The sequence below is a fragment of the Megalops cyprinoides genome, chromosome 24 (genome assembly GCF_013368585.1).
Source record: "Megalops cyprinoides isolate fMegCyp1 chromosome 24, fMegCyp1.pri, whole genome shotgun sequence".
In the NCBI taxonomy this organism is placed as follows: Eukaryota; Metazoa; Chordata; class Actinopteri; order Elopiformes; family Megalopidae; genus Megalops; species Megalops cyprinoides.
Genome location: NC_050606.1, coordinates 4,146,532 through 4,174,469, shown reverse-complemented (window position 1 = coordinate 4,174,469; position 27,938 = coordinate 4,146,532). Strand labels below are relative to the sequence as shown.

General features: G+C 49.7%; 1 protein-coding gene across 1 annotated transcript; it reads left to right on the top strand.

Moving 5' to 3' along the window:
- Nucleotides 1–249: 249 nt before the first annotated feature.
- On the top strand, nt 250–25,559 carry LOC118771271 (protein FAM110B-like). The gene is made up of 3 exons (XM_036519218.1): nt 250–396; nt 17,299–17,456; nt 23,848–25,559. Exon 3 carries the CDS (start codon nt 24,054–24,056, stop codon nt 25,164–25,166), a length of 1,113 nt encoding a protein of 370 aa, XP_036375111.1. The 5' UTR covers nt 250–396; nt 17,299–17,456; nt 23,848–24,053; the 3' UTR covers nt 25,167–25,559.
- The last annotated feature ends 2,379 nt before the right edge of the window (nt 25,560–27,938 follow it).

Genomic DNA, 27,938 nt, shown 5'->3' with positions numbered 1-27,938 from the left:
CGAAAAAAGGAGCACGTCCCCTTTAAGAGAAAATGTAACTTTTTTGGGCAGTAGGGAAAGACGATTAGGAGAAAAATGCACAAATTCAGATAAATCCAAACTATTTAACGTCAGGTCATATTAAGTTTGAACAACAGTGATGAAGAATTTGAAATAAGATGTGTTTATGTTTTCACGCGGAGCTAAGACGGGATCAACACTTTTCCTCCCAACTCTGCCCCCCCTCTTTCTCAAACGCGAGTCTTAAAGGTGGATCGCTACAGTGCACCGTGCAGACTGAAATTGCCACTTGTTTGGGCAGAGGAGGCATCAGCGGTAGCTATAACGGTACGGAGCGCACCGGCTAACCTGCGAATACCGCAACATCTGTTTGGCCAGTGGTCCCGAAACACGAAGGTAAATGGCATTTACCGGCATGCCTTTAAAACAATACCGAGAAACAGGCAACATATTCTTTGCAGGAAAAGCAGAGGCTGCGCTGTTATTCCAATGGAAACCTTTCTTGTGTCTTTGTTCCGCTGCTAGACTGGATGTGTAGACACAGCTGGCTAGCAAGCTGCCCTTACTTCAAGGTGTCACTCGTTTAATGCACGGCACAAAATGAAAGTGTAACTGACGACCGATTTATTGAGACATCGTGGCTACATATAATGTGTCAAATCGCGGTTTTCAGGTTGGTGGCAAGCTAACGTCGGCTAACGCTGGAACAATGCAGTCGGGGGACGATTGTTCCTCGCGCTGAACGTGTCGCACAGCTAGCTTGCTCATTGCGATCTCTGACTTAATAACGGCTTCGCATCATATACTGTTGTCTTATGACAGTTTTCAGCTGGTTTACTGAACAGATACTTAATACCCACATATAAAACAGGCAAACTCTCATCGGCTCTCCGTTGATAGCTGTCTTGGATGGTGATGAAGGGACACTATCGTTTTTTGTTTGCATGCTAGAAAATTGTGTGCCTTGGAGGACAATTGTCCTCAAGGTGCTCCCGTGTTATTAGCTGGCTAGGTACCAAGCCAGCCATCTTCGATGTCTTGTGAGTATTATTTGATATCTGATCCTATTCGGCATTGACATCGCCAATAAACAGATGGCACCCGCGGTGCAGACTGTGTGTGCATCGATTGCTTATCGCCCGCATTGCTGAACTGGGCTAATGACAAAAATAGAGTGAGACGAGGTAGCTAGTTAGCAAGCCGAATTAATGTCCGGGGATACGCAGAACTACAGTCGATTTCTCAGTCGAAATCGTTGCGTATTTCAGCAAAACCAGTTCGGCTTAAAGCCGTTAAGCATCATCACCATATTGTGGAAAATTTATTATGTGCTGTGGATTCGGCGTACCAGCTAGCGCACCTGCCGCGGAAATGTACCGCAAATCTTACACCATAGAGGGCAGTCAGGTGCTAAAGTGCGTTTGATTCATTACCAGGCGTGATCCCCAGCTGCGAAAAGCAGGTTTTCGCTGGAAAAGTAAATCACTACCGTCGGATCAGGACAGCTTTACTGGAAGGCAGGACATAAAACATGTTGCCAGGTTAAAGGTTTTGCGATTTTTTGCCAGATTCCCATAGGGTAACGCCTATTCCTTTTATATAGGTGTCGTGCTTTCTAGCCGTAGACGTGCGGGCGCATTTGAAGTCATGCATTCTTCAGTGGTTCAGTGAGTTATTGTTAGATGTGGGTTCTCTGTTTTGTTTCGTTGTGCGAATCGAAGTGCGTTGTGGGTGCACACAGACCGTGTGTGCTGGAAGTATTCTCGCAGTGTTACCCCCGAATGCTCAGTTCTGACAGTTCTCAGCTGTGACTTGGAGCTTTCTGGGCTTAAGAGAGTGCTGACAGTTGGGTGCACAGAACAGCTCTGGTGTATACAACTACAGAGAAAGACAGCAAGACTGGGTCTGGGTGTAAACCGTAGGCTTCTAGTTGCAAAGGGATACTTTCAGCTCTTATTTTCTTTAGCTTCAGCAAAGGTGAAGTTGGAGGACTTGACTGGCGTTTTAAATTTTAAAAGGGGCATGTTTCAGATTTCCAGTTGAAATTGTGTCAACATAACAGAAACCTTTACATTACATTTATTTATTTGCCAGATGCTTTTATCCAAAACGACTTAGAAGTGAGGCAGAGTACAACACAAGCAAAGGCATACAAGGAGTCACAATATTAGTCACAAAGTTTCAGTAGTTGGCCAGACAAGGTACAAGCTAGCTGGTAGAGACACAAGGGAAATTGGCTAAAAGTAAATTTCACACCGATACTAGGGCATACTTTTCAGGCGGTGAGTCAGTAATGCTTGGGATATCTTACCAGGAGGTCATAGTGGAAGCAGAGACTTTTATCACATGTTTCACAGCGCAAGACGTTCTCTGGCCTGTAGGCAAAATTGCAGGCCCACAAAGGCCGAGTGGTCTGCTCTTGTCATTAAACTTATTTGGTTTTTATGACCAGGGCTGTGCAGAGGCGGTGGGTGTAGGCCAGGCCAGCTCACACAGGAGATTCTGATCCTGGCCTGATATTGTCCTGAAAATGTTCTGTGTGTGTTGAACAGCAGGGACATTGTGGCCCACAGTGGGATAAAAACGGGGTTTGAGTCCGTTTGGGGCAGAAGAGAATGCTTTGTTATGGGTGCTCTCTGCGGTGTTGAGAAAGCCATCTACACGCAGGAACTGGGCACACTGGAGTGGATGAGGAAACCAAGGTGAGCCATCTCTGCCCTTATGACTCACAACACGATGGATCTATGGATATGGATCTATTCCATCTGTTCATTATAGTACAAAGACTAGGACAGCGTTTTGGTCACCAGCTTGTTAGGACGGGTTTCCTTTGTCCTGTGACGTGTGTGAGAGTGGAGGTTTCTGCAGGCCTCGTTGGAGCTAGAGGAGGGATCTCGTGGCCCGTTCCTCCGGAGGGGTTCTGTGATAGCAAAAGCAGAACCTGTGTTCAGAGAGAGAGAGAGAGAGAGAGAGAGAGAGACCCTCTGCAGCGGGACCGGGGCTCAGCCGAGCAGAGCGCTGTTTACCTGGGGGGTTCAGGATCAGAATTTATTGCCCAAGCGTGTTTCTACGCATACAAGGGATTTGACTCAGGTTCCTGTGTCTCTTGTAGTGTTTGCTTACGACGTCAAAAGTGACATCAAATACAGCAAATGCCAAACAGTAGTGTTACAACAAACAAGGACAGCTGTTGCACAGTGAACGTGAGTGAAAGTGTACACGGTGTCTCGGACTCCACGGTGCCATTTTAACAGCCACACAACCCTGTTTGTCTTCGTTACTGAAGTCCCTAACGTTAAAAAAACGAACGCGCTCGCGAGCCAGACCGGCCGCGGCGAGCGAATATTGACACGATCGGGGAGATTAATTGCACAGCCATCTGTTTAGCACCATGGTGTCTGTCACGCACCCGAAACAGAAGCTCTCTCCTGCAGGGACCGCTCCTGACCGGGAAGGTAAGAGAGGCCTAGCTGGCTGCGTGAAGGAAGCAGAAAGCTCGACATTTTTTGCATTCTTGCGATAGGGCGAGATGAAGCGAAAGATAAACTGTGATGGCCATTAAAGCTGCTCTCTATGTCACTCCCCCCATGCACCGCCTCATTTGCATGCTTTAAACCGAAACGGGGACGTATTTGAGCACCAGCCGCCCCTTACGGGCAGCTTCTGTGACGATTGATCACGGTCCCTGGCTTCAGATGCTTCAGACACTCCACACGCAGCTACACTGACGGGAAACACAGAGGCATCATGCTCGTCTGCCTGCACGTCTTTTCTGTGGCTCTGTAGCAGCGGAGAAATGGCTTACAGCTGACTGTGGCCGTTTACTCCCTCCAGCTAACCTAGTAATCCTTCTGACTTGAATCCAAAATGATGGTACCGTGCAACGTCAAAGAATTCAGCCGTCTGTGGTCAGTACGTACCATCGGGCATCACCAGTGAATTACCAGAGAGTCCTTAATGCCATTTACCATGTGACCAGTCTCCTCCAAATTTCTGCATTTCATAATTGATTAAAAATGTGTGAGAGTGTAAAAGAATATTTTACAGAAAATTGCCTTTAAGATGTAATAATGGAATAACATGCTTGCAATTTATTATGTCAGATACAGCATTCTGTGATGGATTCCTCAGATTTTTTCGTGGTTTGAGGTGGGGGATCTGGTGACGTGGTCATTAGTATTACACAGAATCAGGGCAGTTACAGGAAATCTTCCCCGTCTGTAGCGATGGAATGTCCTGCAGCGTTTTCTGCGAGTGAGTCCCGGGGGCGAGCCGTGCACCCCTGGCCTTCAGCACCGCAGAATATCCCGCGGCCTCTCGAGGGTCCCTTGCTGAGCAAGTGTCTCGGGTTCGATAAACGAGCATACAGAGGGGAAACTGCAGTTGAAAAGGCACGTTGCACCAAGCAGGGGGCGGCAGGGTTGTGCTTCACCATTGCCCTGGCGACCTCGGAAGGGAAGCCAGCGGCGTCTGAGACGCAGAAGCGAGGAAATGAAGGCATACCGAGCAGGGCCGTCGAGGATCAGGTCCTGGCTGCGGATCTAACGCAGGAATATTGAGCAACATGCAGTCAGATGTTGCATCTGTCTGAACAGATTTACCCCTCACACTAAAAAAAAACATTCAGCCTATGAAATATATACTGTAGGCTACCCATTCATTTTATTATTGATTTCACGGTGGAACAGCTGCTTGCTTCTCTGGGTTTTTCCAGGGTTGCGTCTTTATTAAATTCATTTGATACTTGAACATTCAGCAGCTCCCAATATCAAATATACACGTATAATAAAACCACCTTTCTTTTTATGCCCCCCCCCAAGCTCTGTATGAAACTCCGGTTCATAATAAATAATGACTCACTTCAAAAAAACTGGCATTCGCTCACACATTTTTTTTTGTTTTGTTTTTTTTTTTCCCCCAGTTAGTGCGTGATCTGTTAGCTTGTGCAGGGTGAGAGCATTCTTGGTGAGAGAATATGCTGTCCTTCAGGGCAGCGAATGACTCATCGCCCGGTTTCAGCGGTGAGAGCTGTCGGGCATAGACAACAACCTGCACTGAGGGGTGTGGGGAAGGCTGGCAGATCCCACACACAGTCATGTGACCTGTGATACTCACGCTGTCATGTGATCCACGCTTTTATCCAGGAGGCCTTACAATGCACAGTGCTAAACAAAGGAGAATTAAGAGTAACAGAAGCCAGCTAATTAGGCAGTAGATGTGCTGTCTGAAAAGATACCTGTGTCAGGTGATGGTTTGCGATTCTGCTAAATTTTTGTCTTTTGTCTCCACCTCTTACGTAAACCCTCTTTTGGGATCGTACATTAGGCTTATCTCACCATGACAACAGCCGTGCAGGGGCGCAGAAGTAAGACGAATGCAATCCTCTGGTCCTCTCGTACACAGCTGCTATTTCTTCAAACTACGAGTCCCACAGTGCACCACAGTGAAGCGGGCGCCCATTGGAGGAAAACCGCTTATATCATCATTTGACATCATTTGTGCAACTGGCAGGGTGCCTGAGTGTAGTGAGATGAGGAGACCCTGCCAACAAATCCAACCCTGCCTTGGTGGAGCAAAGCCAGGTTTCCTGCTGCTGTGGCCTCCCGTCATTTTCGGCTGTTTGACGTGACTGGAATAGAACCTGGACCGTAGGGCTCAGCCTGCACTCGATCACCTTGCTGACTGAGCTACTCGGGAGCCCCAGCAGGTTAATGGTTTTGAAGAGAAATGGGAGGAGAGAGACTGGGCAGTAGTTCTGTTTTGCAGAGGGGACATGGCCGGTGGTCGGGTAGGTGTTGGGTAGGGAGGACAGGAATGGGAGGAGGTCAAGGGTAATGGTCTGGAGGAGGGAAGAAGGGATCGGGTTCAGTGAGCAGGTTAGTCAGTGAGTGGAGGGTAGAGACTGATGGGGGAATAGGTTGAGGTGGGCATCTCTCAGCAGGAGACTGAACGACCCGGCCGAAGGCTGCTGATGGAGTTTCAGATGTCAGAAACTCATCAAAATGATGGGAGAGAAGACGGAGGTGTGGAACAGAGGTCTTCGGACAGCTCTGATCGCCCTCTCTAGGGGCTTAGAGCATTTGGACATTCTGCCAAATAAGGGAAGATGAAACTATCCTTGTCTGCAGGAGTAAATGAGTCTGAAGGAGGCGTGGAAGAAAACAGCCTTTGAAGGATCCATCGGGAACAGATGGCCTCTCTCAAAGGGTTCTGGGACTGAACTTCCCCCAGGTGGAAGGCTGACAAAAATAACATACTCAAGAACGGCCTCACAGAGTCAGAGACGAACACTCTGCACTTTGAATGTGAACTTGCCAATTGTTATTACTGCTGTCATTTTAATTGTTGGCTCGACAGCGGCCTTTAAAAATCAGAGCTTTTGGATTCACCGCTGTTGAAATATGTCCTTTGAAAGGTACCTGCATATGAGAAAATCCGAAAATAACACCCCCTCTATGAAAGCGTGTAGTTGGATGTACTAAGAATTTATGAATGTGCTTCTTGAGCACTCTTGATGTGGGATGTGGTTGGTACATCCCTAACTGTAAGCAAAAAAGCTAGGTGTTTGTTTTGAGAGCTCAGCTTTTAATTCTTGTCAAAACAGATCACTTCAGTTTTGGGATGTCTCCCAACGGCACTCTATTTATATACAATGCAAGACCAGCTGTGTTGTCACAGTAGGTCCTGAATTAGCATGCAGCTGACACAGGTAGCGTTCCAGGTCACAGGGAGCAGATATTTTATTTACTAAACAGATATTCATCTCCCTCCTCTTTCCATCCTCTCTGTCTCTGTGTCTTTGTGAGTCCGTGGTGCTGTCTGCACTGGTGTGCTAGGCGTGGAAGGTCAGCTCTCAGCCGCACCCTCTCATGAATATTCACGCAAAGACGGCAAATCAGAAGCCCCGATGGCTTCGGAAATGGCTTAGGGTTATTTGTGCTTCTGATGGCTGACGCTCTCCAGGGGGTCTCCTGTGGCTGCGTTCCTTCGTTATTCCCCTGGATGTAATTAAAGTGGGCGTGGGGAACGTTGCAGTTAACCTCTGAGCCGTGTGAGGCCCGCCATACGGCGGGATTAAAAGGTGACCTGAATCCACTGCCCGAGGAGTCAGTGGTGTTGGACTGGGAAGGCAGGTGACCCTTTGACCCCCCCCCCCCTCACAAGACAGTAAACGGCTTATTCCTTTCTCCCTCCGTTTGGATCCCGGTGAGCGATGTTCTCACCCCAGGGCGAACACCGCGATGGAACCGCACTGGTGTGTGATGGAACCGCACTGGTGTGTGATGGAACCGCGCTGGTGTGTGATGGAACCGCACTGGTGTGTGATGGAACCGCGCTGGTGTGTGATGGAACCGCACTGGTGTGTGATGGAACCGCGCTGGTGTGTGATGGAACCGCACTGGTGTGTGATGGAACCGCGCTGGTGTGTGATGGAACCGCACTGGTGTGTGATGGAACCGTGCTGGCATGCGATATCGTTTTTCTGATGGAAAAGGTGGCCCGGAGACTGGAGAGTGAGTTCCTGTGTTCGATTGGGCCACACTCTGGTCTGAGTCATCCAGGGTCAATCCGATTGGTAGGCCCTCGGGCGACAGAGTCCAGTTTGGAGCGAACGCACTCTCATTACGGCTGGAATTGAACCTGCAGCTTAAATCAGGGCTCTGCCCAGCTCTCAGAATTCTTACTTCATGGAAAAAAAGACACCAGTGATCATAGTTTGACGTCGTCAAGCACATGTAGCAGAAGGTTGCAGGGTCAAATCCCATGCTGTTGTACAGTTAAGGTCAGCATTTATCCTGGATTGCTTTTATTAAAACCATTGTACACATGGACAACATAAAGAATGTAAGATAGGCAATTTACCCCTGCTAAGCAAATGATATTTTTCTCTTGGGTATGTCTTATAGCTGAGGTCCTGATTTCACTTTTTCTGGAGATTTGTCAGGTCAGACTTGAAGTGAGACATTTTGTAAGATTAACAATTTCTATCCATGTCCAGATACCCCCAGGTGATTTTTTTTTTGGGGTAGTAAAATCTGAACATGAAGGCTACCAACCTCATCCCGTTGGCATGGAGTGAACCATGGAATACTGCACAGAGTAGTACTAGTAGTATTTAATTAATATTTAAAGCCCTAAATAGTCCTTGCACTAAACTCCACCTCCGCACAGCACAGTGTTAAGGTGATTGACACCTCTCAGATCCACATGCAGCAGCAGTGTGGTTGTAATCTGTGCACACTGCTGTAGTTTTCCATTTGAGCCATCCTCCTCTGACTGTAAACTGTCCACGCCGCGTGGATGGACGGCGGAAATTCGGCCGTCGTCTCACTCGTCTGCCTGCACCTGCTCCGCCTGCCAGCGCCTGCTTTTATAGCCTGGGCCGCGCTCGTTTGTCTCACCTGATTAAAACGGGCGGAGTCGGCTCCTCTAAGCACAGAGGATCAGCCGCCGCCTAATTGACGTTGCCTGTAATCTGCCGGAATGGGATTTGAGATTAAGCGCAGAAATTGAATCAAACTGAATGAAATGTCCCTGAGAGGGAAGGGCACGGTGACTGTGGGTGGCATGCTTCCGGCCTTCCAGGACATTCTGGTGTTCTTGTCGCGGTGATTTCGCTGCAGAGTTCGCCGTGTATGCCTTTGCTGCTCTCTTGATGTGATTTTCTGTGAGTTTAAAAACATTGTCGGTGACCCCAACCTCGTTACTGACGCCTGCTCTGTCACCCAGCCGAGGTCGAGTCGGGTTCGAGTGTGAGAGCAGGTGTTCAGCCCCAGGGGATCTGGTTTTTTCTCGGCCGTTAGCATTAAAATGCAGTGATACGGCAGATGTAATCTCTCCAGGAAACTGCTCGGGGACGAGGTGACCCCGTCATGCACTCATGCACCCAGATTAAGATTAAACAAGAAAAAAAAACCTTAAAAAAACATTCAGCCAAGGTCACACCCCAAAAACTTTGGCCGCCGACGTCCCAAACAAGCCAGCATCGTCAGTGACATCAGCACCCGAGGTGCTGGGGTTTGGGGGGGGGGGGGGGCGGGGGGAGTCAGGGAGAGTGTGATGTCAGCCAAGCGTCTTAAAGCGGGCGGTCAGGCGGGATTAGCGTAACGGGGCCTGACAGTGGGGGCGATGATCCGGCTGGGACCAGCCGGGGGTTAGCGGCCCGCAGGGGACGGGCGCGGCGCCATTCGCAGGGGCGCTCGGCGGCGTGGGACGCAGGAGGATCCCAAACATGTGCACCGTCATCGTCTGCTTCCTCCTGCGGCAGGCCTGGAAGTGCGCCGTCAAGGTGGGCTCGGCCGGGCGAGAGTCCAGAGGGCGTAAGTGCGTGGGTTCGAGAGTGGGGGGTCCCCAGTTCGGGGAGCAATTAGTTGAGATATCGGAGGGCCTAATTAGCTTTGGGCTGAGCTTAGCTTGCTGGACAGCTCTCTTAGCAGTGACTGTGAGCGTTAAAGAAATCTGTTGAACTTTTCTTTCGCACAAATAAGGGTTTGTGTAGACCTTCTCCAGCTTCTTTTGAGTGTGTCTTCCAAGATATAAATAATCTCACTATTCTTGTGTGGGCCCCAGTCTGTGTTTAGGCCCATAGGCGTTTGCAGGAATCTGTTTTGAGCTTCTTTCCATAGCCTGTCAGTGCTAGCAAGTACCATAACACAAAGATATTGTTAGAACCAGCGAGAGGAATGCTCTTTATATGGACACAAAAGCAGAGGGGTCTCGGAGGGGTCTGGGTTCTGGCGTGTGCTTGCACCGGGACGGTGGGGAAGTCCTTAATCTCTCTTTCCCATCTCTTTTTACTGTGTCATCTGCTGGCAGCAACATCAGATGCATTTCACGTTGGGGTCTATTTTATCGTCGCGGTGTGAGTCAGAAAGGGCCTCTAATTTGAAATTAACGCTTAGATAATTAGTGATTAGATTCTCGCTGCCGGTTGATTAGACGCTCAATGGGCGTTTAATCAAAGTGACATCAGCGTGCCTCGCGAGGAGCAATCTGCCGTCAATTAACAGGGAGTCTGCGTCTGCCGAGAGGCCTCTGAGCTGACTTGTGACCGGGTGTCGGCATCTTTGGGGGCCTCTGGAGTGCCCCAGGGCGCTGTGTTTTTGGAGTCATCTGGTGCCTGAATTTTAGATGCAGTGTAGCATAGTGGTAAGGAGCAGGGCTTGTAACCCAAAGGTTGCTGGTTCGTCACCCCACTGGGGCACTGCTACTGTACCCTTGGGCAAAGTCCACAATTGCCTCAGTAGATATCTAGCTGTTTAAATGGATCACATTGTAACCTATGTAAGTCGCTCTGAATATCAGCATCTACTAAATGCCTGTGATGTAATGTAACGTAGATACCCCCATCAGACTGGCACTGTCTCATGTGATTCCTGTTGAAGAGACACTCGAGGGATAGGAGAGTCACAGCGGGGGAAAAGGGGCATCCAAAAAGCACCGTCACCTCGCCGCTGTTCTGTTTCTGAAGCCCTTTTCACACGGGACTGACTCTCCAGATGTCCCTGAGGTTTATTACTTCAGAGCCAGACCTCGGTAACCCCTCACATCTGGCCCGCCCGCACTGGGTGTTCCCGTGGTGACGGGAGGCAGGGGGGGGTGTCGGCTCTCGTCACACAACACCCCAGCTTTTTGCAGGCATGTATTTTGTGGAGCACATTAGTGTGCTGTCATGCAAAAAGACATTGAGAAATAAACCAACACAACTGCTGAAATGCTGTGTTTAACCCTGATGTTTATGTAGTTTAGGTAGTGTAGTTTAATGAAACTTTATTTGGAAATGTTTATATCGTTTTTAACAAGTGGAACGCCTGCTTCTTCTGTGTGCAGAATTCAAAGATAGAATTAACTTTGAAGAGATTATTTGTCGAAAATTGTGGTACATTTTGTGAACGTGAGGGGGGTTGCCCTAAAAATGCATTGGAAAACCAGCAGGTAAAATGGCTTGTAAGTTTCAGCAAACTTTATCAGCTGGTGAATTCACACAGGTGGACACTCAGAGAGGTGAGGAAAAAGTCAGTAGATTCTAGAATCAGAAGAACTTGTCTCGTGTGAACAGGATTGGCTGGTGACTTCAGGAGACATGTGCCTTGTGCATCTGGGCAAACCGCCATTTGCGCCGAGTTAGGCCAAAACATTAAAGCGCTTATCTGAACGCTGGACCATGCAGGAATGGTGTGATGTTCGCAGTTGGAACCAGAGATCAGTCCCTTTTTAACATGCATCTGGGTCTAAGTTACAGCGACGGCAAGCTTTATAGCGAACAGCCGTTTTATAATTCTGACGAGCCAGAGAAGCTGTTGATCTGTTTAATCTTAGGGTCAGTGAAGGATGAATACTTCATACTGTAATAGGCCCAAATCGAGACATTTCACCAAGAATGTATTTTTTAATCTGTCCGATTTTGTACTGTCATTTTTGTACTGACATTTGTGAAAGAAATGTGATACTCCAGCACTGATTGGCTGTTTCTGGCTGTGAGGGCAGGAGGTTCTGTATAACCTCCAGGTGTCTGTATAACCTCCAGGTGTCATTGAAACCCTTTGTCAGAGTGTCTGTGGTACCTGTACCCTCCTGATTAAAAAAACAATGGTAACAAAGAGATGAGAGTGTAAAATAAAAGACAGGATTTCAAGTCTTTATACATGACCATTATAGATTCACTCTCTTTCTCTGTCTCGCCACACCACACATTAACTTTTCATAAGAAATCAGAGCTGTCTCTGCAGACCCGTGAGGAAGGCATACTCCCTAAAACCACAGAGCGAGTCAAGAAGACCCTGTCGTGGAGGCTTCTGTGCTCTGATTGGCTGAAAATCTTTGCCACTGCGACTCTACGCCTGTGTCTTTGCCGTAAACAATGATGGCTGAAAGCCGAGACTCCCGCTGCCTCTGTAATGTGAAGGCTGAAGGGATGGAGGCCGAGTGTTGTGACAGGGGGCGTCTGGATCGGGTCGTCTGGGAAGAGGGGTTGGTTTAAGCCTTTCTCATGTTCGACGTGTGACCGTCACCGCCCCTCCCTGGCAGAGGGTGGGCTGAGCGGCTCTGATTGGATTAGATCGGTGGGCGGAGCATTGTGTTGAGTCTGAGCGTGTGCAGAAGGCACTGTCTGCTTCCACAAGAAGCTGATGTCATTACCTGTGGTGATTTCTGGCTTTGTGTGTGTGTGTGTGTGTGTGTGTGTGTGTGTGTGTGTGTGTGCGTGCGCGTGTGCGTGCGCGTATGTGTGTGTGCACATGCGTGCATGTGTGTGCGTGCGCACATGTGTGTGCGTGTGTGTGTGCATGCGCGTGCACAAGCGTGTTTGTGGGGTATTCATGCGAGTGTCATGCTTGCAGAAAGTTTTGCAGAAACCAGATGGGCCACATACAAGTGAGTCTGAAATGATAAGCCGCTGTGCGTGTGCCCGTGCGCGCGCGTGTGTGTGTGCGCGCCTGTGTATCTCACTTTCGCCGTTGCTTGGCCTGGAGGTGTGTGATGATGCCGGAGTTAATGGCTTTAGCTGTGTCCTAGCGTGGTTTAGCAGGGCACGGCCAGCAGCGTGTTTTCCACAGCTCTGTCCCAGTCCCGGTGACGCCGTTTGTGTCCTCAGACACACGCTCCAGAATAAGGCCAGTGTTTATCTTTGCTAATACAGAGCGCAGTGCAGGCGTGGGCGGTCTCTCCCTCTCTGTGGAAATGGCACTGGCTCATCGGTGGGTCTTTTTAAAGGCTGGCAGGCAGGGAAGAGAATCACTGTTTCCAGACAGACTCCAATCACACGTCTGGGTTTTTTTTTTTTTTTTTTTAGCAGTTTCTCACCCTTTTCTCTGTGAGGAAGTTGCTGCCTGTCTGTATTTGGAATATGATTAGACTAAATACCCTTAGATTGGGTTCATTTTTTTGTCCTTGAAAGAGGGGTAAAATGTTAATGATTGTTTTCCCATTCCAAGCACCATGGTGTGTCAGCTTATTATTGTTCTTCTGTTATTATTCTTACATTTACATTTACATTCTTCTACATTACATTCTCCTCATCATTATTTTACCATTGGAATGAAATAAGTTTATCTTGTGAACGGTAATACATGGTGTTACTTGATGTCTGCAGTCTCATGCTTTTGTGCGTCTGAATGCAGCTTTCTAATTGTATTCCGTACGTTACCGCGGAGATACCCAGCTGTGCTGCTGCAGCATAGTCCAGGTTGCCTGTTGGGTCCAGTGAGCGTGGTTCTGAAGGCCCGTGGAGAGGCCCAGCAACATGGGCTCTGTCAGCGTCCTGATCAGACTGCGTTGGCTGCGTATTACAGTATTACATCCTTGGCATTTAGCAGATGCTCTTGTCCAGAGTGACTTACGTCAATTGCAGGTTTTTACAATTCTATCCATTTATACAGCTAGATATTTACTGAGGCAGTTGTGGGTTAAGTACCTTGCCCAAGAGTACAGCAGCAGTGCCCACCGTGGGGAATCGAACTGGCAACCTTTCGGTTACGAGTCCTGCTGCTTAACCGCTATGCTACACTGCTGGCCCAGCAGAACTGTGGCTAACCTGCACAGTTCACTTGCATTGCGACGGACTGTAATTTCCCATCTGCGCTCTGAATGACCGCACTTACAGATCGCCCTGGATAGGAGCATCTGCTAAATGGGAGTAATGTAACGCAATGACCAGACTGCCTGTCGGCCCGGCGAGCTCTCCGTCAGGGTACGGAGGTCCCCGGGCCAAATCCGGGCGTCTCGTTCGGTGAAAATGAGGAATGTTTACAGAAACGGCCTCCCAGACGGGGCGTCTGACTCCCCCCCCCGTCCCGAGTGTGAGACAGGTCTGCGTGGAGAATGCTGATGAAGTGTTACACCCTGAGGAGAGCCGCGTAGCTGCAGTCCTGACTCAGCGAAACGGCCACGCGCCTCCCCTACAGAACGCCGCACTCGGTCACCTCCGGACGGGCCTGCTAATCCACGCATTGGACAGAGAGAGCGAGACCTGGACAGCCTTCCACCTGTTTATGGAGGCTGTGTTTTTTTTTTTTAGTTTTTTTTTTTCCAGAGGGTAAAAATAGGCTAAAATAGGGTGTCATATCTGTAATTTTATCTTTAAATCCGTTGTTTTTGTCTGTAACCTACATTTTTAGTGGGGCAGACGCCATGTTGTTGGTGGCTCTAGACAAAAGCACATGGTGGTGATTGACGTGTAGAGTCAGATCCACAGCCTGGATTTGCCTCCTCGCGGTGGCCAAACCAAAGTCTATGGACCCCGCCCGTTCCCCTCCGCGCTATCACTCTGCAGAGAAGCGCTACTTTTACTAAAATCAGATATCCAGCCACCTCTGTGCAATCTCTCTGCCAGACCCATTATGATGCATAACTGTATTTAAGCAAAGAGCAGGAAGACTAACTTTAAACAGATGAAGGAGCTGTGTGTGTCATATACTTCTCCACATATTGAGGTTCCTTAAGTGGTTCTGAATGCTTGTTCTGGGGGTGTAAATACTAAAACACTGTGTTGCCACATCTTTTTTTGTGAAGATTGTGCTGATATACTGTAGCAGAGTGTTGACCTGCTATATGGACCACTTATCCTTTATCACCAACTGGCGTAACAGTTTTAAACACGGCTAAGGAGACTGAAAACCACCTCATCGGTACTGCGTGCACTGAGACAATGACAGCAGGAATTTTTCCCCTGAAGAACGCTGCTTCCTCCTCTGTCATGGCTACAGCCTCTGATTGGTGGAGATCAGAGAGGGGAGGCAGGTGGAACGGAATCCGATTCGTCTGTCATTGCGATTCTAGATGGAATCCATCATCTTTGGCTCTGATGGATCAGGCTTTTTGACAGGATATTTCCTGCCTCTTCTGTGTTAGTTGCTTGAAAGTAAATAGGCTGGCCTTTTTTGAGTTGGCTGCCTGTGTGTGTCTCTCTGGGCACGGGTCAGAGGGTGTGTCTGAGAGTACGCCCTGAGAGGAATCGACCCCAGGACACTGAGCTGGACTGTGTCCCAGCACGCCCCTGGACACCCTTGTTATTTTTTGGGTGATGCGTGTTATTGGGTATTGGGATCCCCACAAATGGGGCGATCCACCAGAACTGCACCGTAGAGATAATAAAGACGCAGACGCGCAGAGCGGATTTGTTGCGGACGCAAAGCAACCATATTTTCAGCATAACATGATGTAATAAAGCACGAGATTAGTATATGTAGCAGCTCTGGTCCAAGAAGGCCGCAGTCCAGCTCTCTGTTAACCGGTGCCACTCAGGGCTAGGAACAGAAGCAGAACTGGGTTAATCAAGACAGCGGCTGGGAGGACTTAAGGAGCATTTTTGATTTGTCATGCACTGCGGATTAATTTCATTTTGGAGATGTCTCATGTTCTCCATCGCTGTCGCGTGCGGGGTCAGAGGTCAGGAATCTGGAACGTTCCGCGGATGGCTGTGGCCCGTCTCCCGGTCACAACAAGCGCAGCTTCTCTCCCGTGACAGGCAGAAGAGAATCTGTCCTCTTTCATCTCCCAGGCATCTGGAGATTAAGGAGAACCAGGGTCAAAAATGCAAATTTAACATATTTCATCATGTGCGCTGTGGCATATAATTCTGCGTGCAGTTCAGCATTCCGAACCGCACACTGAGAGTCTGCAACCCCACCTTCCTCCTCCAGCTTATGAGAAAAGCTGCTTTACCACCAAGATGTGAGCTGTTTCATCAGAGAGGCAGAAAAGTCCAAAATGTGCTCAGAAAGGCTGGTTTTCCCACTGTTCTCTGATTCGTAAAGACACCAAGAGTCATGGTGTGACTCTGTATCGATGTGTGGTATGTGCTTGGTTATGATTTCTTTACATGGAAATTGAATGAAATGTCTGCGGGCTTCGTCTTTGGTTTCCTTTTCGTTGCTTGGATTTTCACTCATCCATGATATTTACTTTAATCTGGCCAACAAACTGTGAGTGGAAAAGAGTGAAACTGCTCTGCAACCTGTAAGCTTCCCTTATTTATGCGTCTGGCTGACCTGAGATCAGTGAGGCGTGTCTGTGTCTCTGCCCGGCTGACCTGAGATCGGTGAGGTGTCTCTGTGTCTCTGCCTGGCTGACCTGAGACCAGTGAGGTGTCTCTGTGTCTCTGTCTGGCTGACCTGAGGCCAGTGAGGTGTCTCTGTGTCTCTGCCCGGCTGACCTGAGATCAGCGAGACTCCCCTGTTTTTGCATGCAGCTGACCTGAGATCAGTGATTCTGCACCTGGCAGGTCTGTGAGTGTGTTTAACTCTCCTTGTATGGCTGAAGTGCAGTTCTCTGAGGTAAGGATGAGGGGGGAAAAAAAGCACATCCAGCCAAAAATAGGACAGGAGGCTGACTGATTTTTCCAGGGGCTTCATGAACAGCAGGCCGCTGTCTGTGAAAAGGCATTCGCGCTTCAGAACATGCTGCTCCACACAGCCTGTCCCCAGTGTGGCGTGATGTCATTTGTCACGCTGAGGCGGGGACAGTGTCACGCTGGCGTTGGGTTTAAATCAAGATTCTTACCGTTGGCAGCAAGTGGGAGAGTCAGAATCTCGGTGAGGCAGCTTGGCATTAAAATACGTGAAAACCGGCGGTAAATATTGTACACAGAACGTGTTCCGATGCCCTCAGTCTTCGGGTCGTTTATTCTCTGCGTGTACGTGAGGTTAGGTTGGCAGTGATGTCACATCAGCGGCTGCTATTGGCTGCTGTTGCCGTGATCGATACGGCAGCAGGGTGTCGGGGGTGAGGGATGGCAGGCCGTGTCTCTGTGAGCAGGGCTTAGCAGCGGAAAGAGTGCGCTCCAGTCAGAGAGAGGCTCGGGGGCGGGGCCTCTGCTGCAGCAGAGGCAGAGAGGGGGCGGGGCTCCACTGTTGCTGTGCAGGGCAGACTCGGAAAGGCCCCAGACTTCCTGTGTCACCTTGGAGAGCAGCGGGAGAGACCTGCCGGGAGAGACGGGTTAATCTCCTGACTGCAGATCAGCCGCTGGAAGCATCCCGCACAAGGGCTGCATTCTCTCCTCTCTGTGACAGTACACTCCCACTGACTGCAGAATCGCTGTGTGTGTGTGTGTGTGTGTGTGTGTGTGTGTGTGTGTGTGTGTGTGTGTGTGTGTGTGTGCACCTGGGTGTGTGTGCGTGTGCCTGGGTGTGAGAGTATGTGAGCATACATGTGTGTGTGTGTGTGCACCTGGGTGTGTGTGTGTGTGCCTGGGTGTGAGAGTATGTGAGCATACATGTTTTTGTGCGTGCGTGCGTGCGTGTGTGTGGGCGTGCGTGCGTGTGTGAGGCTTGTCTCACCTGCTTGTGCCTGGCCGTGTTGCAGGAATCACCCCCACTGACAGCTCACAGCTGCAGGAGAAAGAGGAGCCGGAGAAAGCCAGTACCCAGCCAGAACCTTCCAGAACCTGAGTCTTACGCAGGCGGAATCGGCCTCTCCCTCTTCATCAGCGCAGACATGCAGAGCTGATCCGACCCCTCCGAGTAAGTCTCTCCTCCCGGACACGTCTGTTCCAGTTCTTAAAAGGTTACCAACAGTGTCTGTTCCATTTCTGAAAGGGTGCGATTCAATTCAGTCTGATTCAATTCAATTACTGACCTTGTCTGTTGCAATGCAGAAACAATTCCTGACAGTGTCCGTTGCAGTCGAGAAATGGGTACCGGCAGTGTCTGCTGTGGTTCAGAAAGAATTACCGACAGTGTCTGCTCCAGTTCTGAAACGGTTACTGACGGCGCGTCTGTCAGGGGAACGTGCTTTACTGCTGAGAGAACCTACTGCTGTCCTGCTGAGGAGTAGAGCCTCCTTGCAGGGCCCTCTGAATCACCCCACATCCGTGCGCCTCTCACCAGCGTTTCCTCGTAAAGCCCATAATCCGCTCTGCGTTCTGGCGAAAACCCGGAGTTTCATCTAACACCGCAGTAACGTTTTCTTTCAGAATTGCTGCTCACGCACACGCACCCTAATCCCGGCACCCCACGCTGAGTTCAGAAACCGCTAACGGGGAGTCCGTTAACAGCTCCCAGTCAAAGACGGGCCTGAAAGTGTGTGTCTTTTCTGCAAATGGCTTTCTCCCCTCCGGCTCTGAAATCCCATTGGAGACGGCTGTCAGATACTGCTGGCGGTGCTGGGCTGTGTGATCCTGTTCTGCCTGCCTCTGGATCCGTGTGCAGGAGTCAGACACTGAACCTGCAGCAGCGTGGCCTAGTGGTTAAGGAGCAGGACTCAGTTTGATTACCCGGCGGGGTACTGCTGCTTTACCTTTGGGCAAGTTACTTAACCCACAACTGGCTCAGTAAATATCCAGCAGTATAAATGGATATCATGTGAAACTGTGACCTGTGTAAGTTGCTCTGGATAAGAACATCCGCTAAATGACAAAAATGTAAATGAGGCAGGAGAGAAAACATTTCCAAGGACGTGGGCTTTCTGCGCTCACAGGCTCTGAAGCTCACTGACCAGGAGAGAGACTTCTGGGAACTACGACCACCAGAAGCCTCATGGAGTGGGATAGAGCAGACCTGTTTCTGAGTGCACTTACAGCACATACGCTGAGCAGGCACGATTATACAGGCCAATTTGCATCTAATCTAGTCTGCACATTACTCATTCATACCACTGGGTATCTGCTATAGCAGCTCAGTTATCCTTGTTCATGGGAAAAGATGGCTGGGTTTGCCGGTTTGCTAATTTGGCAGTTTGCTAATTACGCTGGCAGCCGAACTGAATCTGTCACCAGAAACAGAAATACACTCCTATATTCAGTTAAATGCCTGATGACCTGAGTTTCTTCATTGATGTGGAGCCTTTTCATGAGACTTGAGCCAAGAGAAGAGAGCATTCTGGGAATGTGGAGGCGCCTGTGCCAGCAGTGTGAGGGCGTGGTTTCAGGAGGAGGAGGGAATCGAGGCCATCGCAGTGGACCAGCTTCAGTCCCACTGAGAACCCTTGGGATACAAAATTGCAGCTACGAAGTACTAGACTGATGTAAACCGTGTGGGATGCACTACCAGAGGAAAGCTTCTGGAATGCTTCCAGAACGCTTCCAGAATGCTTCTAGAACGTGTGCAACAGCCTTCCAAAGAGGTGTGAAACAATGATAAAAGCTAAAGGAGGATCTACAAGATAATTACCTGTTTATTATGCAGAATGACATGCGTTAAGCCATCATGAGCTTCTCCATCGTCTTATTATTACCAAAAAAACACAGTTCATTAATCATTCATGATGGCATGAATAATATTACAACATTCCACAATCGTATTACCTTGCGTATTACCGTCAGGCAGATGAATTCGCTGGTGCCGCGTGTATGCTGTCGCTCCTGCATGGCGGTGAGGGCGTGGCACGGGAAGAGCGCGCAGGCGGGTCTCGCTGCAGACGGGAGCGCCAGCGGCTCCCGGACAGCCACGGATCGGAGAACTACCGATCGCGCACCGTTAACAGGGCCCGTTGGCATGGCAACCCCCCTGCTGCTCTCCGAATCCCCCCGTCGGGAGCGCCCGCCTCTCCACGGCGACGCGACCCAGACGCCGCGGCGACAGCGTCCTCAGCACCGCGCCCCCCCCGCGGACGCGTTTCTGATCAGGCGACGCCTCGGCGCACCCCTCGGGGGCCTGAGAATCGAGCTGCCCAGGCCCCTCTAATAGAGACGGGGCTAACGTAAGGATTACACTGGCACCATGAAAGGATCTGCACCACGTTCAGAGGGCAGCCCGTGGCTCCATTCTTCTGTCCTGTCGAGCACCATCAATTACATTCACGCAGGAACACAGACAAATCAGTTTTTAATTTCAGTTAATTTATGATTATTTTTTTAAGGTTAGGGTTTGTGGTTTTGTTTTTCCTGTCTCCAGCTGTGTAGACTGTGTCCTTTCTCTGCGCGGACTGAACTCCCTAAATAGCACAGATCATTTACACACAGCAGATGTTTGCGTTCGCCCCGAGACTCGTCTGGAATTGTGATCACGTTCGGATCGTAAATCAGAAGCGCCCTCAGTCGGAGGTGTGGTGGCGTGGCTGCGTTTGTTTAGTGCCTGCACCAATGTGTGTGTGTGTGTGTGTGTGTGTGTGTGTGGGAAGGAAGCCTAATTCGAAACTTCCTCAATTATGATCTCGGACTTTGAATGAACTACGGAAATGTGAGCAGGTGTTTACTGTCAGAGTTAGTGTTAGCTTGCTAGCATGCCGCTGCTGTTCTTCCGTAGCAGGTCCAGCACGGACACAGTCTTTGTGCTCATGTCCTTTTCCCTAATTCCCTGTACCCTTTTCGCTTTAACCTAATTAAATATGAGCACAACTGATACAGTATAATAAAAGTGACAGTCCATCATATACTCATTAACTTTCAAGTAAAATGCAGTGGATCACAAGCGGCTGGATGTAATGATCATTTTTTATAATCCGCTGCGAGATGCGTTTTGCAGATGTGGTTTTCAGAAGCGGAGAATGCTGTTTGCAGGTGGTGGTCCCTAGGGGGCAGCGGAGATTTTTGCCTCAGCACTGTGTGGTGTTGAGTTCTCTGGGAAACAGGTCTGCTTCCGGCCTCAGGCCCGGTTTGGGCCTCTGGTCTCGGGTCGCTTGGGGAAGGCTCTGAGCGTCTCCGTTTTCATCACATGGCAAACCCTCTTCCTTCTCTTACCCAGAGGAGAACACGTGGCACCCACGCATGTATACCCAGAATCCCCCAGAACACTCTGAAGACCAGCAGAGCCCTTTGTGTAAACTCAATGAAAAAGCCCAGACCTGGAAATGTTTATTCTGCAGATACAACTGACTCTAGAGAGAGTAAATAAAAGCTCCCATTTAGCTTCTTATGTTTTGTCTTCTCTTTCTATAGAAATATTGACAAAAGCCCCCTACTGGATGTTTACTGATGAGCACAGTTCAAGCCCTTGTTCTGTTGTGTAATGCAGCTGTTGTGATTGTCTGAACTACACAGAGTCCAGCCAAGTGCAAAACGTGGACATAATAGAGGGTTTAATCGTATTCCTGCCTGAAGAAGAATCCTGGTGAAGTCTTTTTAGTCTTTTTAAGTCTTTCAGATGGTACTTGTGTGAGCCAGGTCCCAGAATGCTGTAGGAATGTCGGCAAGCTCACAGCAGAGATGACTGTACCTGAAGAAGGAAGCTGTCCTCATTGTCTGTTATTGAATGCCAGTATAACTGGAAATGATCGTCATGCGTTCTCTGGCCATAAGCACCTTTAATTAGTGCATTAATTACGAATGAAACTTGCAAGGTTCACTTCTAGGCTGAATTCTGTACTTAGACGCTGTGCCCAGGACAGTAATCTGAGGATCAATGTTTTTTTCTCCTTCCTTTTAAAAACATTCCAGCTCTTTAAACTGAGATGATGTCGTTGGGAGTGATTTCCTGTATTTCCTGTGTGTTTATATGACCCTCATTTTACTAGAATTGATGTGAATGCAGGTCTGCTGGCACACACACACACACACACACACACACACACACGCCTCATGTCCCGACAGGGTTTCAGCTCCCCGCATGAGATCAAAGGTGTACCTCTCCGTCAGCCCTGCCCTCTACAGACAGGCCCTGCCCTTCTGATCACTGCACTGATCTCTATATCACCTGGATGGCCCACCCCATTCACCGAGCCCACGCTAGCAGTCAATCCTCATCAGGACGATCTGGGAATGCGCACAGTGTCGATGCTGTTCCACCATGCTGCTCTCTGCACACGGTCCCTCTGAACATTGCATCCCTCTGGGTGATGCAGATAAAAATACGCCTCTCTGAGCTGCCTAGAGCCGCTATTTCTGTACTCTTAGTCACCAGTAGTTGGGCAAAAGTGGAGGGAAAAATATTGCTTAAAATCACCGAGATGGGTTTTTCCAACGTGTGATTTCCCCTGCATGTAAACATTGCCTTGATACACACACTCCCATATGCGCATATATGCATGCACACGCACACACACACAGATACAGGTACATGCGCTAACACAGATACCCATTTGCATGCACAGATGCACAGAAATGACCATTTAAATATGTACATGTACGTACAGACTGTGTGGTTTGTTCATGAATGACTGCTATTGTATATGCAGGGACTCCATGCACACAGGAACAATGACTCTTGATGCTCTGAGATCTAGAGTCCATCCAACAACCCTGTCCCTTGTACTGCGTTTTATAAAGAGTTGGCTTTTTATAAACAGTGGGCCTTGTGATGTGTGTGGGGGGCTATGGGGGTGTGCTGCCAGGACCGGGTGAGCGTAATTTGGGGCGTCAGAGTGACGTTGATGGGTCGTTTTGTGTTTTGTTTTCTTTTTTTCTCGTGGTCTGCCCACATGTAGCCCACTCACAGGAGCGTCACACGCCGAGAGCCGAACGGCAGCGCGTTAAACTCCGAGAGACACAGCAGATTCAGAACCAGCGCATGGTTCATTACCACAGCCCTCAGCTGATGGAGAGCATCGCGTTTGAATATAATGGGCCCTTTCTGCAATTCAGCTGCCTCAAGAGATTAACTGAAATTTATAAAAGATGGGGTCATTTTAAAGAGCAGACAGGCCAGTACCAGCTGCTGAACCTCAGAACAGAACGTTTTAGGCACATTTTTTATTTTGCACTACTATTGTAATTACGTATTTTAATATTTTAAGGGTTAGTTCAAACATTAGAAACACTGGGAGTACTGAAGACCACTCTCAGTAACTGTAGAAGTGTAGGGGAGGCGTTTTCCTGCATGGAAACAGTGTGCTGCCACTACCAGCCACTAGTGGGTGCTGCTGCACATGTTTACATTGGATATGTGCAGTACGGTTTTCCACACTCCATTATGCATTATTTTCAGGCCATTAGGCATGTTAGCTGCAGTAATGATGGGTGGAGTTCACAGCCTCTGAGTCTGTTGGACTACATTTGAGGACAGCTTTTGAAAGGTCATTCGGACCTGTGTGATGTGAGTGATTTTATTGGACATCTTTAAACAGATAGAGCCTCTGTGTGTGTGTGTGTGTGTGTGTGTGTGTGTGTGTGTGTGTGTGTGTGTGTGTGTGTGTGTGTGTGTGTGTGATGGAGTGTGGGGAGGGTTATGTAAATATTCCTGCGCGGATCACTCTGTGAAATCTCAAGCCCCCCGCTCCAGTGTGCTGACAGCCTTTAATTGGAGGAATTATAAATCTCTTCTGATCTCGGTGTATCCAGGCGACAGCAGGGGAAACTCATTACACACACTGTCATCACTACAAAACGCCGTGAGAAGACATGCTCTGGAAGCCTGGGATTCGCCGCTGAGATGAAAACTCTGCCTCCTATGAATAAACCATGAAATATGCGCACCGTTGCTGAGGAATGTGCGAGTTTGTTGCGCCTGCACTGAGCCGAGGAACGATAGGCTCCTTGCCAGCCCCCGACTATGATAAGCCATTAGGAACGCACGTCAAGGGTTAAAAATCTAGGGGGAGGGGCAAAGAAATGTATTGTCTGATTTACATCATGCGCAGCTCCTGGAATGCAACAGTACGGCACGAAGCCGTCGTTTAACGGGGAAGCATGTTCGCGAGCATTTTTTTTAAGGGGCAGCAAGGCAGCGTGTGTGTTTGTGTTGTTGCAGATGTATTAATTGGTAAGCCACTGTGTTTACATTGTGTGTGTGTGTGTGCTGAAATGACATATTACATAAGTACAGGACATAGATACAGTTATATGTGTGTTGACATGCATCTTCATGTCAAATGATTATGTTCGGCGTTCCAGACATGAGGTGTTTTCGGATAAATTGGAGGTGTGAATAAGAGCAGCCAGCTGCAGATCTGCCCCTTTGTTTTTCTTTCTTATTGTGATTGTGATGTCACCTGATCCCTAATGACCGATTGGTTGCTTTTTTTTTTTTTTTCCCCCCTCAGATTTTCACTTGCTCTGCACACAAAGGAAGTAGGTGAGCAGGAGGGAGCTAGGCTGCTGTTCGACGTTCTGGGAGATGAGGGCCGGTCGACAGAGGAGAGAGAACTAATCGTCCAATCATCTGGCTTGATGCACATGTATCCGGGCAGTTCTCCGAGGAGAGCCAATCGCAGAGTCCAAGACGGCCGCCGGGGAGAGACGGTTAAGCATGCCCATCGAAACGCTACAGACAGATAGCAAGCCCGCGGGCCCCGCCAGCTCCTTCGCCTCCGCTGTTCCCTTGCGTATCCTCAACAAAGGGCCTGACTACTTCCGCCGGCAGGTGGACCAAAACCCCAAGCGGCTCAGCGCGGTCGAGCGCCTCGAGGCAGACAAGGCCAAGTACGTCAAGAGCCAGGAGGTGATCAATGCCAAGCAGGAGCCCGTCAAACCCCCCCCGGGCCCGGGACCGGGTTCGGGCCCGGGTCCCGCTCCCGGGCCCAGGCGGGCCGGGAGCAGCCCCGCCCTCAAAGCCTCCAACAACAACGCCAAGTCGGACACGTGCGTGACCCGGGACAACCTGAACCTGGAGATGCTGAAGAACATCCTGAACAGCTCGGAGGGGGCGGCGTCGGCAGCCAGCCACAAGCACAGCGCCCGCAGCTGGGCGCCTCAGCGCTCCGAGTCGGCCGAGCTGCACCGCCGCTCCTTTGCCGAGTCGCTCAAGGTGTTCCCCACCCAGAGCCGCGGCAGCCCGCAGGGCAGCAACCTCAACCTGAGCAAGCGCCCCCTGGAGGAGCGGGCCGGCGACGCCTGGCTGCACGTCTCCCACAGCTCCTCCGACATCCGCCGCATCTGCAACGGCAAGTCGCTGCGGGCCACCCCCAGCAGCAGCTCCGCCCCGCCGCTGCCACCCAAGCCCTACGCCCCGCCCCCCTGCCACCCCGAGGGCGAGGGGGCAGCGCCCGGGGCAGGCGCCGCCAAACGGCCCTCCCTGCACCGCTCCAAGTCGGACCTGAGCGATCGCTACGCACGGGCGGGCGCCGATGTGGAGCGCTTCTTCAACCTGTGCGGGCTGGACCCGGACGAGCTGGAGCACCTGGCGGTGGAGGGCCTGACGCGGGCGGGCTCCGACATCGTCTCGCTCAACTTCCGCAGCGCCAGCATGGTGAGCTCGGACTGCGAGCACTCGCGGCACAGCGAGGACGACGGGCGCGACGAGGACGACGCCGGCGAGCACGTGCCCTACGGCATCTCCGCCGTCGAGCGCAACGCCCGCATCATCAAGTGGCTCTACAGCATCCGGCAGCACCGCGAGTCCCAGAGGGTGTCGCACGTCTGAGGGGCGGGGCCTGCAACCACACCCCTGTTCCGCCCACTCTCCCCCCCCGAACTCTCATAGCCCCTCCTACTCTCAGAACCCCGGCTGACCCCGCCTCCAGATCAAAGGATCCAAAAAAACAACAAAACTACAAAAAAAACTACAACAAAATAAAGACTGATTCAAGATGGCTGCTCGTCCATTGCCCTTAGCGCCCAGCTCCCACCAGCAGCCAATCGGACACTGCGGCGTCAGCCCCTCGAGGTTGTTTCCATGGCGAGGGGCCGTCTCCGAGCGAGAGCGTCTCCGTGTGTGAAACCGAGGGCTGCAGGTGCATGTTACAGCCCCCCCGGTTCGTGCTGCTCTCAGACACACCCCGCTTCATCCCCCAGGCCCCCTGCAGCCGGCTCGCCCCCCCCCCCCGCCCCCTCGTCTCCGTGTCCCATGACGCGCTCCCGCCCCTGACCCTCTCTGTTCCGGTACCGAGCGACAGGCGCATCCAGCCCGTGACCTCATCACCCTTAGCGACGTCTCTCCCGGCTTTTCCTTGGTAAAAACATAAAACTTTTTAATGGTGTAAATGCTGTAAGAATATGTATATAACTTTGAAGTTGTTACCAGGTCTGTAAAGGGGGAGTCTGCTCTGCTAATAAATAGCTCTTGGTGCATTTGCTTGTCTGCCTCGTTCATTCTTGCAGGACCATGTTTTTTTTCCCTTTTTTTTTTTTTTTTGTTGATGTTATTACCCATCGCGATGGAATTCGTATTCAGTGTTAACACATCAGACACTGAGTTTAAAAGCCACTGTTACTTCCATCCAATATGTTTCATTAGGTCAGTAAATAGGTCAGCTGACTGAACATATTTTATATTTTATTTTAGTTTGGTGAACGTAATTGTATTATAAGAACGTTAGCTGGTACAGTCATCCCTGGAATAGTGATATCTGGGGCCTTCACACGTACTGCTTAACCAGATTCTGTACCCATTATGAGGAAGAGGATGCAGTCTCTTTCCCACAGGCTTAGGATTGGCATACAGCACACTGCCACTGTACCCTTGAGTGAAGCACTAAACTTTAATTGCTTCCCTGTCCGGCTGCGTAAATGAACAATATGCAGAAGTCTGAAGATGGGCCAGTGACCATAGCCAAGGGCATCTGCTAGACATGGAAATCTGATGTTATATTTAAGGTTATGATGTGGTATTGATGTAAATATTTTATATATAAGCCCATGTTCGTACGCAGAGTCACGCTAACAGTTCACACTGACATGAGTTCCTTGGGAGTAGCTCTAGGCGTTAACGCTGAAATTGTATGCTTACTGTATGATTTTAGCGTGGATGTTATGCTATTTGTCATCCGCTCGCATTGGAAATCACGGATTTCAGTGATTTCGGAAAGAATGGCCATTTCTGCTGTGCAACACAAAACTCGTGGTCTGGTGTGAGAAGGTCCACCTCAACCCTGGTCCTTAAAAAGCCTGTTTCGGCCCCAGTCTGCGTCGACCTTAGCATGTTTACAGTAGGATATGCTTCAGAACTGCAATCTGCAGAGTCTCTGGGACTGTGTGGGCTCACTGCCTAAGAGGTACTCTAATTTGTGACAGCTCGCTCACTGAACCTGGCGTACGTATGAAATGGGATGAAGCGTGACACCAAGATGCCAGCAGCTATATCACCCTGCAGCTCTTCATGCCTGAAGCTGAGTAAGGTTGGGCCTGGTTAGAACTTGGGAGACTATCTGGGGAAAAAGAAGTTGTTGATGGGCCAGTAGAGGGCAGTGTTCCATCTGTCCCTAACAGGAGACCAGTGCCCCAGTTCAATGACACTCAAACTACACTGTAGAAGATGTTGTTTTTCAGATGAAGTGTCAAACCAAGGTCCTGACCCTCTGTGATCCCATGCCACTCCTGGCTAAATTCCCAATCAGGCTTTTTCAGTTTGGTCATCTAGTAATCCCCAAATTTAATTGGTTAGACAATTCCCTCCCTCTCCTCCTCAGCTGATGTGTGTTGAGCGTTCTGAGCGTTCTGTTGAGCGTTCAAAATGGCTGCCGTGCCTCACCCAGGTGGGAGCTGTTTGTTGAGGTGAGTACCGCTTCCTCATTGTAAAGTGTTTGGAGAGCCTCGAAAGACACTGTATAAATGTAATCTGTCTTTTATTGCTATTATTTTAATATTATTTTATTATTTCATTATTAAAGACAGTGTTTGTTCACAACCTTGGTTGTAGACTTTTAAATGATGAGGATTAAATTTGTATTGGGATGATTATAAATAAATAAATCTGCCATTTAAAGGGAGTTCATGCAACGTCTCTCTCTGCCATTGAGACAGTGGCATAAGGACATATCAACCTCCGCTCAGTATTCAGGTCTTCACCCTCAGTTTGACAAGATTAGATTACATGTGAACTCCTACTACATAGATCTGCACAAGTTTTTACTTTCCCAACTGTCATGATGAATATGAGGGCAAGAGGTGTGATTGTGTGAGAGCTGCCTTTTGTTACCCTCCCAGCTGTTGTACACAATGGCCGGGCTGTGCGCGATGTGGTGATGGTTCCTGCGATGCTGACACAGCTGTAGTGTTGCACTCCTTTACCCCACAGCCGTGACTCATCAGCAGCTGGGCTGCCCTCCGAGGACAAAGGGACTCCATTCGCTCAGGCGTGGTTTGGGCTGGGCTCATGGGAGATGTAGTTTTCTGTGCCGTTCCCTTAGTATTCACCACCTATATCACTGCGCTGCATAACGCTAAGTGCAGTATAACACACACCATCAAGTGGTAG

Coding starts and splice junctions, on each gene's coding strand:
- LOC118771271 (XM_036519218.1), top strand. CDS start 24,054: ATGCCCATCGAAACGCTACAGACAGATAGCAAGCCCGCGGGCCCCGCC.